At 38.4% G+C, this 14,662-nt stretch overlaps 1 protein-coding gene across 2 annotated transcripts in view; it reads left to right on the top strand.

Annotated features, from left to right (window-relative positions):
* TEDC1 (tubulin epsilon and delta complex 1) overlaps positions 1–14,662 on the top strand; it is a 264,463-nt gene that overhangs the window by 161,353 nt on the left and 88,448 nt on the right. For both annotated transcript variants that reach the window (XM_044074102.1, XM_044074103.1), the window contains one exon: positions 10,487–10,573. In XM_044074102.1, coding sequence (XP_043930037.1) covers positions 10,487–10,573 — 87 coding nt within the window. The remainder of the gene's footprint in view (positions 1–10,486; positions 10,574–14,662) is intronic.

Raw genomic sequence — 14,662 nt, 5'->3', positions numbered from 1 at the left:
TTGTTTGAGTGCGCTTTTATCCTGCTGGTTGCTCCACCTCATAATTTTTGCCATGATTTTCTTTCATCTGTTATACAGCCTGTTGATGATGTGATTCCACCAAGGTGGCTTGTTTTTTTTAGTTAGTTCTGTACTTCTTCCTGGTGGATACAGCTGCTTTTATGCAACTATTAACATGCCCGTATAAGGTTTCTCTGAACAGTTCTGCATAGGCAGCAGTATTCTCAAGGTTTATGGGAGCTTGCAATTTTGCAAGGTTATCACTTAATAGTAGGAAATTACCCTTTGAGTATATGTTCTTTCATATCACTGTTGCAGTAGTCCTTACAATAGGGATGTCTTGCCAAGGGGAGCCTGACATCCAGCCAGTTTACCAAAGCCTTTAGGTTGTAATGGGTATGTCATATGTCACATACATGCTTCCTGCATACAGCATAGGACATAAAGGTGATTCCAGATGTACCACTCTCAGAACTTCTTTGCCACCAGTCCAAACACCATCTTCGATCATCTGTCTGAACGCTGTTTATCTGCTGGTTTTCATCCACTTTCAGATATGGCCCATCGGGGGTTTTGATTTTGTTGTCTTTGTTTTGCATTGTTTCTGGATGTTGGGTCTTCATGCCAAGATGGGAGACAGATTCCCCATAAAGATCATCATGAGCGGTGTTTGTTCTGTTTAGGTGCTTCCCCCCACAACCTTATTTCCTGTGAGATTTGTCAAGCTTTCATCTCTAAGATGTTGCATAGTCAGCTTTCTTCCCTTGCGACTTACCTGGAGATCCAATGACTTAAACTCTTGGGTAAAGACACCATGAAAGGATCTTCCCAGCCCAAGGGTCAGAAGAAGAAGAAAACCAAGAAAGCTCAGTCAGATTCTTCAGCTCTACTGCTTCCACGTCTTTTGAAGCTGGTGACAGCCTGGAGGATCATTCAGCTTCCTTCTCTGATTCCTCCGCCTTGACTGTTTTGGAGTCTGGTATGGATCTGACTCCACACACGTCCATGGAGGCCTTGCAGACATCTTCTTTGGATGTACAGGGGAACTGCAGCTGGTAATTACCGAAGGGAATAGGGGGTTCCTCAGATATTATTGATAGAAGAGGAGCCAACTATGATTATAGAATATCATCAGAACTGCCTTTGTTCATAGGCAGTCTTGCCTTCCCCCAAAGGTAAAAAGGGTGGTAGAAGAGCTCCTCCTTTTAAGGCTACTGAAACTCCTAATCAGAATCCTCCTTTTCTTGACAGACCAGGTGTTGTCTGATTATCCTTGCTCTGTTCTTCTCAATCATATTCCTCTTTTTCCATGAATTTCCCTCTCCCCTCCTTTTTGGTTAAATATCACCCAAGACTCCTGAGTTCTTTCCATCATTTACCAGGGTTATTACATGGTTTGGAACCCCCCCCCCCTTTTTTTGGTCATTCTTAAGCCTCTTCAGGAACAACTGCCCTTTTTTCCAGAGGTGCTTCAGGGCCCGTTGGCTCAAGGAACAATTCAAGAAATTTAAACTCAGAGGGAGAAGAGGTTTTATTCCAGAATATTCTTGGTCCTCAGGAAAGAAGGCACCTGGAGACCTATTCTGGACCTTTCTCAACTAAATACCTTTTTGAAGGTCCCTTTCTTTCAGAAGCTGTCTCTTCAAACTTGGCTTCCTCTATTACTTCCTCAGGCTTTTCTATTTTCCTTGCATCTCAAGGTTGCTTATCTTCACATCCCTATTCATTCCCTTTTAAGAAAGATTTTATGTTTCTGGCTTCCTGGCATTTTCAGTTCTCTGCTTTGCCATTTGGCCTCTATTGCCCCAAGGGTTTTCACCAAATGCATCACTCCTGTGGTTGCTTTCTGCAGGTTAAAGGGAGTCTGGCATTTCCTTACCTGGATGGCCTGCTGATTCAGACCTCCTTTCCCAGAGACATTACTTCAGCATCAACACTTTGCTATTTCTTTCCTGCAAAGCCTGGGATTCGCAATAAATTTCCAAAAGTTGTTCCTGACTCCTGAAGATCATGTTTTAAATAATTATATAAATCAGTACTGATTCTGGACTCAATGAACAAATCATTTAAAAACACTTTTACCTTTTGATGGGCCCTGTTGACTTCATTTAATGATGCTACTTCATAATTGTTAGTATTCAAAAGCTTAAACGTACGATTTCTGTAATCAAACTCGTCAAAAAATACAAGCCCACGTCCTTTATCTGGTTTAATAACCCGTACATTCTGATGATTTAAGAAACCCAAAAGGTCCCAATCTTGTTCAGTAAAATTCAATGTCTTATTGTGAGTAATGAAAGTCCTTTTGTCTAGCAAATTGCGAAGGTCCAACTCACAAATCCGTTCAAATGTGGACAAGGAAGGGACTAAAAGGTGGGTTAAATGTACTCAAAACCTTGCATTCTCTGTGGACCATTGGTTGGTTGTGAAACATGCTTTCCAAGTTTAGCTTTCGTGTGAACAGTTTCAGATCTATAATAGAGCTAGGCAAAACTGCCCTATGATCGGGGACAAAGGTCGAACCCCTTGCTAGTAAATCCAGTAATGAAGTGTCGACAGCCATGTTGGAATAATTGAAAATTTTGAAATCCCGATCGGTGTTGTAAGTTATGCTAAAATCAGGAACAGGGGGACCAGCTAGGATATGACTATCTGGCCCAACAGTTATGTTTGAGTCCTGTTGTTGCTGCTCTGATTGTTGGCTTTCCATGCTCTCGAGTTGTTCAGATTGCTCTGGGACTGCCATCTCCTGTGAAAATTTTGATTATTGTTGTTGGAGTTATAGTCTTGGTTGGCCATACTGTTGTTCTGATTGAAATTCCCATCACCTACATTGGAACTAGTATTCCTGACAGCATATTTATTTTTGTTATTGTGGTGTAAACGACAACGACATTGGTCCACAGAGAATGTAAGGTTTTGAGTACATTTAACCCACTTTTAGTCTTTCCTTGTCCACATTTGAATGGATTTGTGAGTTGGACCTACGCAGTTTGCTAGACAAAAGGACTTCCATTACTCACAATAAGACATTGAAGTTTACTGAACAAGATTGGGACCTTTTGGGTTCCTTAAACCATCGGAATGTACGGGCTATTAAACCAGGTAAAGGAGGTGGGCTTGTATTTTTTGATGAGTTTGATTACAGTTTGATTACAGAAATTGTATGTTTAAGCTTTTCAATACTAACAATTATGAAGTAGCATCATTAAATGAAGTCAACAGGGCCCAACAAAAGGTGAAAGTGTTTTTAAATTATTTGTTCATTGAGCCCAGAATCAGTATTCATTTATATAATTATTTAACTTGTTTAGCCCCCCGCGCACCCATTATTTTTGGGATCCCGAAGGTGCATAACAGCTTAGAAGACCCCCCTTTATGACCAATTGTCAATGGGAGAAGTTCAATCACGTTTCCACTAGCCAAATATGTTGACACTATTTTAAAGAAACTTGTCGAGCATGTAAAACATTTATGTAAGGATTCTTGGTCCTTCTTAAAAAAACATTAATGGTCTTGAGTATTAAGATGATGTAGTTTTTCTGACCGTAGATGTGAAGGAACTATACATGGTCATTCCCGCTAATATAGGCATTGACTGGGTGGTCAGTTTTATGCTTAAGAAGGGATGTCCAAAAAGGAATATTGAGCTGGTTCAAGAATTCCCAGATTTGATTCTAATAACCACTTTATGTTTGAGAAATATTTTTACAAAAAGCAGGTGTTGCTTTGGACTCCCCATGTGGTGTCAGTTTCGCTAATATAGTGATGGCCCACTGGGAGCAGCAATACATTTTTAATAATAATAATGCTTTTAGTAAAAACATAACTTATTATACTAGATTTTTAGATGATGTATTTATTATTTTTGAAGGAAAACCCAAAATCATTCAGTCTTTCATGGAATATCTGAATAGTACAACACAATTTTTGGCTTTCACTCGCAGCTTTGGAACTGATAATATAAAATATTTAGATGTTGATCTATACAAGGATAGGAGGAACAAGGCTTTTAAAGCCAAAATTCACAGAAAACATACTTATTCAGATTCATTCCTCCACTTCACTAGCTGCCACCCCTATCAGCAAAAGAGATCTGTTGTCAAAGGCCAACTGGTCAGGGAGGCCCGTATGGTCTCTGACGACGATTTTATGATCGAATGCCACACATTATGCAACATGTTTTTGAAATGAGGCTACCCTCTACCACTATTAGAAGAACTCATAGGGGAGATACAACACAAGAGGAATAGAGATATTTTTAATCCCATTCTGTCAATAGATTTTGATACTAATATTAATAATTGGCCTGTTAAGGAACAAAATCAACCCGATACACTGAATCCATTTAAATTGACTTTCATTATTACTTATAGCATTGATGCCTATGAAATATGCCAAATCTTATTCAAGAATTGGAGTTTAACTTTGGATAAACAAGTAGGTGGTACGGTTGGATCTAAACCCACTATTGTTTTTAGAAAAGGATCTAATTTTAAGAATCTTTTGGAAAGAATTCAAAGACCGCAGGCAAGGGCTCCGGGCATGTACAAAAGTGAAAACTGCAATTATTGCAGTCATATGGAGGTAGGCAATTCCTTTACGATCAGGGACAAAAAGTATAGAATTAACAAAAGATTAAATTGTGGATCTAGGGGTGTTGTTTATTTGGCAAGCTGCAAATTATGCTCATGTTTTTACATCGGCAAGAGCGACCGTCCCTTCAGGGACAGAGTCTATGAGCATTTATACAGCATCAAGAACACTAAATTAGAAAACGCACTAGCTAAACATATTCATGAAAACCCCCAACATGACTTCACTTTTACAGTTATTGATCAGGTGGAACTTGACATTAGAGGTGGTCCTCAGTCCTTGAGGCTTGAATTGCGAGAGTTACTTTGGCAAATAAAAGTGAACGCATCCATTATGCCTGGTTTAAATGATTTTTGCTCCTTAGCTTGTGTTTTAAAATTAAGGAGCTTGCAAAGATAGTACAAGTAGTCCTATCAATTTATTAATTTTTTTGCTTAACATAAAATAATGCAGTTTTGTACATTGGAAAAGGTTTAATGAGTTTTTAACGAGTTTTGAAACAGTTTTACAATATTTTTATAATACACCGTTCAGGTTATTCATTATTGTTATTTAACATTATTTCATGGTTTTTACTATTACCGGAGTTCCGCTGTGGGGACCCCTAACCGGAAAAAGCCTAAAGAAGAACAACAACTATTTCATAGTTTTTACTATTTTAAGATATTTTATTATCACCATATTTATGAGCGTATTTTGCACAGTTTGTACTAGTCTTGATGAATTTTGCAGTTAGGTAATGAACTTCTGTGATGAATTTTATTAGAACAATGTATTTCGTTTAGCTGAATAGTCTGCTTTCTTTTGTGATGAGCTACACCTTTTAGTTTTAATCAATGCATTTAAGTTGGTCATGCGATTGTTTCATTTATGGCAAACTATTTTAGTCCCATTAGTCTGAAGAAATCATGCTCACTGAAGCAAGACGAAAGCGCTAACTTTTATTGTCTCTTTTTGTGTGCGGATTAAAACCTGGTTATTTGCAGTTTTTGTAGTTTGTTACCTTTACCAGTTTGTCAGTGTCTACGTGATGATGTTGGATGGGTGTTTTATTGTTTATGGATGTGGCTATGGCAGTGGAATTTTGGCTTTTCTTTTGGGGAATCTTTGCCTGTGCTGTTCTGTTTTTCTTTGCAGTAATTCTTGTTTTCAGGCAGATTTCTCCCTTCTTTGAATTGGTGCAATTATATGGTGGTATATTTAAGTCTGAGGGATGAGGGGTTTGCCTCCTACATGTTGGGTGCAGGGGCGACTTGTCCTCCTGCAGAAACATTTTTTAATGAGACACTTCTATCAGTCTTTGTTTCTTTTCTTTTTGGTTTGATGTCTAGTTTTGCTTATTTGTATTTTTATCATTTGTGGATCTACGACTTATAAGTTTGGTTACATTTACAGATACTGCACACATTGTACAATTATGTATTGGAGGCAGCAAATTTTACTTCAGGTAATTTAACAAGAATTACATATAACTTGAAGAGTTGAATGTGTAATGCCACTGTATGGGAAATAGAAGGCAGATAGCAAAACTGTAAAATCCATGAACTTTCCCTTTATGTACTTGTAAACAACATAACAGCTGAGAAAAATCTGTGTACTTTCCTGTTGTGGGTTTTAAACAATATATTCTAATGGAGTGAAGTTTCTGTATTTTTCCTGTAGTGGATTTTCCAATTGTCTTATAATTGTGCTTACTTGTGTCTGTCGGCTTTTCCTGGTTAGGGGTCGCCACAGCGGAACTCCGGTCCACTAATGATTGGTAGTTGATTTTTACGTGCTGAGTTACCAGCCCTGACGCACAACCTTCAACGAAGGTACGCCCATTCACGCATGTCTCCACGCAGAAGACGCTCTAGCTGAGAATCGAACCGGACAGCGTCTGACTATGAGGCGACAACGCTACCACAGCACCACCACCACAGGTAATATAGTTGTGCTTACTATATATACAAAATTCACAAAAGGATATTCCGTACTTTGGATGCTCTAGTTGGAACCCACATCTTGATGCATTAACATCCTCTTGCATATAGAACTACAGTTGGTTTAGTTGTCATTTTACCTTTGTAACACAAGTCTGGATTTTAACATGAAGTGTAAAGTGGTCAGATTTTAGAAGTGTTGGAAGGGGAGCCCTCACTGTGGGTTGATTTATGAGTAAACTGTAGCCAAGTGTGAATAATGCTTAGTTTAACCAAAGCTGGTATGCTGGAAGCTCTCGTGATCAAAGTACACCACCCTTGAGTAAAACAAACCTTGCCAGACACACAATTCTGTTAATGTTGTTTGGTAAGTTATGTAGTCTTCCACTTTTGTTGTACTAAAATAAGTCATTCCTCATATTTTTGTTTAATGAGTTTGTTTTATATTTGTTGACCAGGAAAGTCTGGCTGGACACAAAGGCCCCTTTTCGGTGGAAACTGAGAGAGAAAAGCTCCAGTACATGCAGTACAACAAACTCTGTTAAGGTATACAATATTGGGCAAAATACAATTAAAATAAAATTTACAATGTCAAAATAGATGAGATAGTTGTACATACAGTAGTAAGGCTTCTTATACTAATTATATTCTATACAGGTATAATTAAATAATTGTGCAGTAGGATAGATGTCACAATACAGAATACTGAGTTATTGTTTCTATATCACGGCATCGAAAAGAACATTAAATGAACAGCTTAAAAATCGAAAATGCCGTTCATCGAGGTGTGTATTGTAAGATCACAGTACAGTGAAGATTAGAAACTTTGCCCTTTCTTCATTGTAGTGCGATCTCAAGAGTTGGTATATATAATTAGCAGGGGGTATGGGGGCACAGCCCACCACAAGAGCGACTTCGATGAACGGCATTTTCGATGTTTAAGCCATTCGGTTAATGTCCTTTTTGATGCCATGATATAGACCCGAATTATTTACAAATGGTGAAAAGCAAAAGGTTGATCTAATTACAAGTTATAAATAAAAATGGTGGTAAAAAAAGTTAGGAGAAGTATGGATAGAAGGTGGGGTGGGTGAGGACAGAGTGCTAGCTGGTAACAGTGTAGTGGTGAGCAGAGGTATAGCAGAAGATGAATACGAAAGTAGAGATGTTACATTTATCCTGGAGATGTACAGCTAGAGAAACTGGGATGTTGAGAGGTGTTTTCTTAAATGTGTTGTGAATGCCAGTTGATTGATTTTCAAGAGGTCTGGGAGCATATGGGAGGGCATTCCAGGGGGTAGCTACAGAGTTTTGAGTATAAGGAGGCTCCCGATAAATTTTGGATTTTAGTGATGAAGGGGAGGAGTTTGTCTTTAAACTGAATGTAGGTGGTAGTGTTGAAGATGCTTCGGTGCCGGATACTTATCAGGGTAGTATATCAGTGTATGAACTAGTAGTAATGGACTGTAGTGGAGATTATTAAGAGTTCAGTCCAATTTAGCTGTTTAAAGGACAGAACAGTGTTGAGTTCTAAAGGGGCAATTTGCAGCAAAGCAAGTTATTTTAATGCTCGTGTATTACTGGTTTCTTTGCTTAACCTTCATTTAAGAGCTGTAATTGCTCTATTAAGATGTAAGTTGGAAAGTCGGACTTTCACTGTTGCCTTCTGTGTTTAATTTATATACACAGACGTGTGGCTTGCATACTTGTGTGCTGCTTTAAGTGACATTTTAGTTGAGGTTTTCTAGGTTGTCTGTTTTATAGCTTGGGATGAAACAATGTAGATTTTTATATATGATTTTTTTTTGTAGTGTTTCTGTTTTAGGTGTAGTTTTGAATCACAAACTGCCCCTGTTCAGTTCTCCTATGACATCTCGGGCTAGTTTTTTATTTATTTTTTGACGTCATTTTCTGCTGTTTATATGGGTGCTGGGGAGTAAGACTGTTCAGTTTAATGCAGTTTTTATTATTATTATTATTTCTGTAGTGTTGTAGATTGCACATTGGTTTGCCAGCTTTGGACTTCATTCTGGTAGTAATGATTGGTTTATATTTAGAATGGGCACACTGACTGTACCTTGTAGTTGGCATAATTTCAGTGCTTTTGAGGATTTGGAACAGACCCTGACTGGTACTTTAACAAAGTTTTTCTCACAGATCTACTGACATTTTTTTTCATCTCTCTAACCAGAGTCTTGACTTTATCATATGGTGATAATATATTACCTTGTTTCTCATCTCTTATCCACACGTTAGACTCCATTGGTACCATATTTTCCTGAATGAAATGTTTGTTTTGCATCCTTTTGGTATTGTCTTACTGATTCTTTTCATTGTAGCATTAATGAAATGGATATATTTAATAGTTGCAGTCCAGTGCTGGTGATACAGTGGTGGGCCTTCAACTCTACAAATCTTTATCAATCTCATAAAATTATTTTTAGCCAAGTGTTGCACTTTTGTTGTATAGAGCAGCAGATTTGCTTTGTATGTGAGGAGGTGGCAGTAGTTAATTGAATATGGCCGATTTTTTTTCCTACCCTATTTGCCAGGATGTTCGAGCAGGGCACGTCTTGTGCACTTTGGTGTGTGGCAAATGAGTGAAATCCTTTTTTTTTTTTTTTTTTTTTTTAATAGTTGTATCTTTTTTTTTTTTAGACAATGATATAATAGTTATCTTGTAGTACAGACACCACTACTGATGGCCTCTGTTTCAGTAGGATGAAAAGTGCAAAAGAGCAGCTTTAAAACTCACTGTTTGTAAGGGAGTTCTTTTAGGGAGCATTACGATCTGTGAGGTTATCTTCATCCAAAAAAATAATTGTTACCATAGGTTTTGCTGTTGCCATGTTCATGAAAATGGGGACAACAATTCATTCCACACCTTTCTTTCCCTAGATGTGCTTGATTTCATAAAATGTTCGGTAAGTTACTCCTTGAAGCATTTAGTTGCCAAACACTTTGCAGTACAATAATCTCTCCGTTAACCGGCACCTATGAGGATTGGTAGATGCCAGATAAGTGTAGTTTCTGGTTGCTTGAGAGTTACTATTAAAAATAGACCTGAGAAATACTGTACCCTATACTATAAACACTGTATTGATTTGATTTTAATATTGAAATACAGTAATTAAAAGTCTGGTTGGAATAATAATATTTTACACTTTTATATTTCCACTAGAAAGCATGGCATGCAGAACGGTTTTCAGTGGTACGCTGAGTGGATTCGAATTGAATGAATTGAATAGAGAGAGGGTGAATACGTGTATGGAAGCAGACGTGGTGTGTGACAGATTGGAGAGATGTATGAAAGCTGAAGAGTGAGTGAATGCATGTGTGAAAGCTAAAGAGATTATGTGAGAGATCGGAGAGAGAATGTGCAATCTGATGCAAATTGAGTATGGAGCGAGTGTTGACATTTTAGCAATTTGACTTGTTTGGTTTGACTTATTCTCAGGTTGGGGAAAGAGGAAACTTATTTGCATTTTCCTTTTTTAAAACTCTAAAAACATAAGGTATGTTTCTGTGGAGGGAAACAAAGTGCAACACATGAAAAACTGAATTTTTCATACTATACTGTATTTGTTCGATTTTTTTTTTTTTTTTTTTTTTTTTTTGCTTGAGAATTTACTGTACATGTTTTACTGTTCTTTGTTGTCCTAGTCCTTAGTCACTGTTCTCCATGGCAGCAGAGCATGGTATAAATTGAGTAAAAATACTGTTGGAGGTCAAGTAAAGCCTTACATTTGGACTTTGTAACTTGCCTGAGTAATCTGCATTGGATAGTTTTGTACTATATTCCTGCCTTGCTAGTAAACTCTTTTTTGACTTCATCTTATTATTTATCTTATAAGTAACTACATTTCTTTATGTATCAAAATGTGCAAAAGAAATGTTTGTGATCAGTCAGGTTTTGTTTAATTTACATTGTTTAGCCTTAATAATCTAATCTTTATTTTGTTAATTAGGTGTTGCACACACTGGAGTCTGAGAATGCCCGACTCGATGCCTATCTGGAATGGAAAAGGCTTGAGCCCATCTACTGGCACTGGATGGTAGGATGCGGATAAAATTCACAACTGCACCTTTTGTAACTATTTATTTGTTTTCTCTATATAAAAAGACAATTCAAGAGGTGCAGTCACTTTTATATTTACCCAGTAAAGGTAGAACTGCTTAAATCTGCTTTTGCTGACTGTTAGACAAGAATATAAGTTTACGACAGATGTAGAGTTGGTTATTTCACCAACTAGCTCAATGGCACACAAAGGAGAAACTCTCTATATAGTCATCATGAAATACAACTTAAACTTAACAAATGTACAAAAAAAGCAAAGAATCCAAGTTGTTCAATAAGCATCCGACTTTAATACCAGTCTGGTACCTCAGGTATTCTCCTTCACAGGATATGACTTTAAACTTTAACTGATTTTTATGCAAGTAAGATCCCATTTAAAATCAATCAATTTAACTAAACGTATTTAAATGTAAAATTATTTCATATTTCTTTAAACATGACTAAATTAAATACAGTTAAAAATGCATATTAACTTCCTGATTTAAACTTTGAGGGGATAAAATTCTATAATTTATTATTTTCATTGACCAAACATATAATCTATTTACAAAATCACCATTGAGGTGATTTTCTTTGTCGTGAGGGGGCGGGGTTCACTGGCCAAACAGTTGTGCAAAACAGATTTGGTGACTCTTGTCTTGCCAAAATACTTCTGTCATTTATTGTGCTTCTGAAATAATCCACCTGTAGCATGTGTTTCACTTTATACTTGATGGCGGTATACATGGGTTACTGACCTTGATGAACAGAAGTATTACTGTGGGTAATTAACAAATGCATGAGAAATCATTTTAACTCTGCTTATCAAAACAGCAGTTGATGAGATTCAGTCAAAATTCTGTGAAATAGAATGCTTTTAGGAGGCATCACCCTCATCCCCCCACTTCCAAGGTTGCAGTATTTTGGATATAAAGGGGCTGAATTTTGAAGAGTCCACTGTATGATGACCTAAATGATTCCTTGCATGCAGCGTGTATAGAGACGTATGCAGTCTGGCATTGTGTATTAACTTTGGAAAAGTGGTGTCAGAGCGGAGGTCGGCCTTAAACTGATGAGCTAGCCACATTAACATAAAGTTGTAGATCTAGGAAGTTGTATGTAACATCCTGTAGTGCTAGAAGAGCCAAAACACATTAAGAATTGTGGGGTAAAATAGTGACTCTCCATCACCAACTCCGTCCTTCCCAAACTTTAAGGTAAGCTGCCATACAGAACAAGAACACAGCTTACTGTTTACCCTTAATTAAACCAGTATTTAATTGTTCAAATGGTAGCAGTTAGCTGTCAGCAAGGATGGACACGACATAGTTTGTTAGGCAGATAAAATGTTATAAACCCTTAAGCTAATAAATAAAACTGTCACAAGCATTCATAGTCTGAATAATACAATTCTTTACTTGAAGCAGATAAGATTAAGCATTTTATGTCCAAGTAAATAGGCAGATGGTAAAAAGCTTACAGACAAAATTGAAACTAAAACATTGAGAAGACAAAAAAATTGGAAAAAAATATGACATCAGATTGAAAACGGTCTCTTGCTAAAGATTTACTGTACCTTTACCATTTCTATTTTTTCTTTCCAAAATGGAACTTCAGAGTCCTTTGCAGAGGCCATATTTTTTAACATTTCCTCTATAAGCCCTCAAACAGGATTTTCTGAGGCTTGAGCTTGAATTTAGAAGATATATACTCTGATCTTTATGGTGCCCTCCCAGCTGTGTATACCCTAGGTTTATTTCCTGTTTTAGCAACATTTTTTCCACTGCTGGGAAACATTGCAGTACTTTTTTTTTGTCTTTTGAAATGCTTGGCCATTAAAAGTTTTGTATAAGCATCCATTTTGATATTTTTTGTAGTCCTATGGACTGAAAAATGAAATGGCCATGGTTAGAAGTACTTGATTGTAGGCCCTAGGAGATACCAGTTACTGACCACTGTTCCCTGTACCCCATCTTTGTGAGTCCAGTTTTGATACAGCAGCCTTATTTTCTGCACGTAGCTCCCTTTGCCATTGAGGATTAAGAGCCCCTTACACTGTTTTCCTGAAGGTTTGTAAACCAGTGTCTTAACTTCCTATTTGCAGTACTCCCTGGTTCTCCTCCTAATAGAAATACAGTAGTATTTTGTTTTGTTGCTCCACAATAACCATCAAGCCTCCCCATTTGACAAAGCAATTGACCTACTCATTTTTTCCCAAAGGAGAGAGCCCACTGGTCGGTTCATTCTTCTGGGAGGTAAGAATCAAGCAAAAAGAGATTGCCATCATTCACTGGAGGCGGGGTAGGGATGTTTGTGTTAAGCTGCTAGGTCCCTTGAGCTCTGTGGCAGCATTGTGAACTTTACAGCGGTTTCAGTCAGACAGCACATGTATATACTGAGCAATACTAGGCCCATTACTGTGAGTGACACATCTTCACTCATGTAGATGTCATAATTTCGCCCAGGATGAGCAAGCTCGCTTTGGCTATTCAATCCCATCTTCCCTTCCTGGTCTCCCCAGTGCCCTTATCACTAGTGGAACACAGGTGATGTATGTAGTGGTGGCATTATCCCCTCTTCTCCATGAGACTGGGCAGAAGTTCACTACTTTTTGAGAACGGTCTCTGAGTTAGGTTCACTGTTGTCATACATTTCTTTCCCTGAAATAACTTCTTTAGAGGCCAGTATTTTCTGACATCTGTGAACCTAGTTCAGGTTTATTGGTGTAACCTAGCTCTTTTTCTGAAGTGAACACATTTCCAGCTCTCTTGGAGGCGTAGACATTGGCTAGGTCTCGCTGCTACTGCCTTTCCCATGTGATTACCTTCATGTCTGGCTGTTTGCAACCGCATATGCACACCATACTGTATTAACAAAGTTATCACCTATTAAAATGTCTGCTGAGATGTCAAGCACTACCACCTGCTTGTCTTCCTGTCCCCTTCCCAATCCAAATGAACCCTGGCAAATAGTATGTGAAAAATTGTCCATTCCATGGTCCTAGAAGGAGTGGACTGTCCTGGGAGGGAATGTTTCTCTCTAACCGCAGGCTAAACAGCAGGTTTTATTTGATTCTGCTTAGAAACAGTTTCTCTTCTTTCTACAAGGAGAGAGTGCAGACCGTTGTGATAATCTGGAGAAACTGCAGTTCCAAGACAAGGTACCATTACTGTGATGTTCGTGTTTCACTGTTGCAGTCCTAACTAATGGGATATCTGGCTCCCGGTAGCCCTTGATCAGCCAGAATACCAAAGATAAGCAAAAATGACATCGGCTGCTTTCGGTTGTAAAGTACGTCCGATACAAAAGGAGGCAGCCCAACGTCACTTCCTCAGTCTTCCTTGCTGCGAAGCCCGAAGCAGAAGCATTTCATGCACAAGTGCCAGTTGGCAGTTTACCTTTTTTGGTTTCTGACTACAAAGTTGAAGTCACCTACAGCTAAGTACCCCATTGGGGATCCTCTTTTCTCGCCTTAACGAATGCCAGAAAAAGTTAATTGCCTTACCTGTGGAAAACAGATTCCCAATAGAGATTTTCATTCCGATTGCGTTATTTGTTTAGGCCTTGACCACGACATTCCTAATTGTGATCTCTGTTCCTCCTTTAATCCGCGTACTATTCGTTGTCGAGCTAAGGTTTTAGTTAAGCATTTTGGAGTTTGGCCTAAATTTGTCGGTATGGCATCCACCGGTCTTCAGGCTTTGGATTTCCCCAAGAAACGTAAGGTTAAGGACCGCAACAGGATTCAGAAAGTTAAGTCCTTAGATGATGTTAAGATGGTTGTCAGTCAGGCGGTAGCCAGTGAGGCATCTTTGCAGCCCTTGCAGTCCATGGATTTTCAATCCCAGGCCTCGGTTGAGACCATTTGAGTCCCCTAGGCCTCCGTCCTCCATTTTGCCTTCCGACCTTTCACCTGTTGCCTCTTCAGCTGGAGCCACTAAGCTGACTCGTGTCCGAGGCATCCATTCTTCATTCAGACAGCAAGCGTATACCTATGACCTCTACTGCAAATTTGGCGGTTGCCAGGCCTCCAGAGTCTTTCAGGCTTGCAGGTAAATCTTCCATTCGTAAACCTGTGAAAAAGCAG

This window comes from Protopterus annectens, chromosome 6.part0 (assembly GCF_019279795.1).
Source record: "Protopterus annectens isolate FY-2018-M chromosome 6.part0, PAN1.0, whole genome shotgun sequence".
NCBI classification, from domain to species: Eukaryota; Metazoa; Chordata; order Ceratodontiformes; family Protopteridae; genus Protopterus; species Protopterus annectens.
Note: the sequence above shows the minus strand (reverse complement) of the source record. Positions and strands in the feature narration are given on the sequence as shown.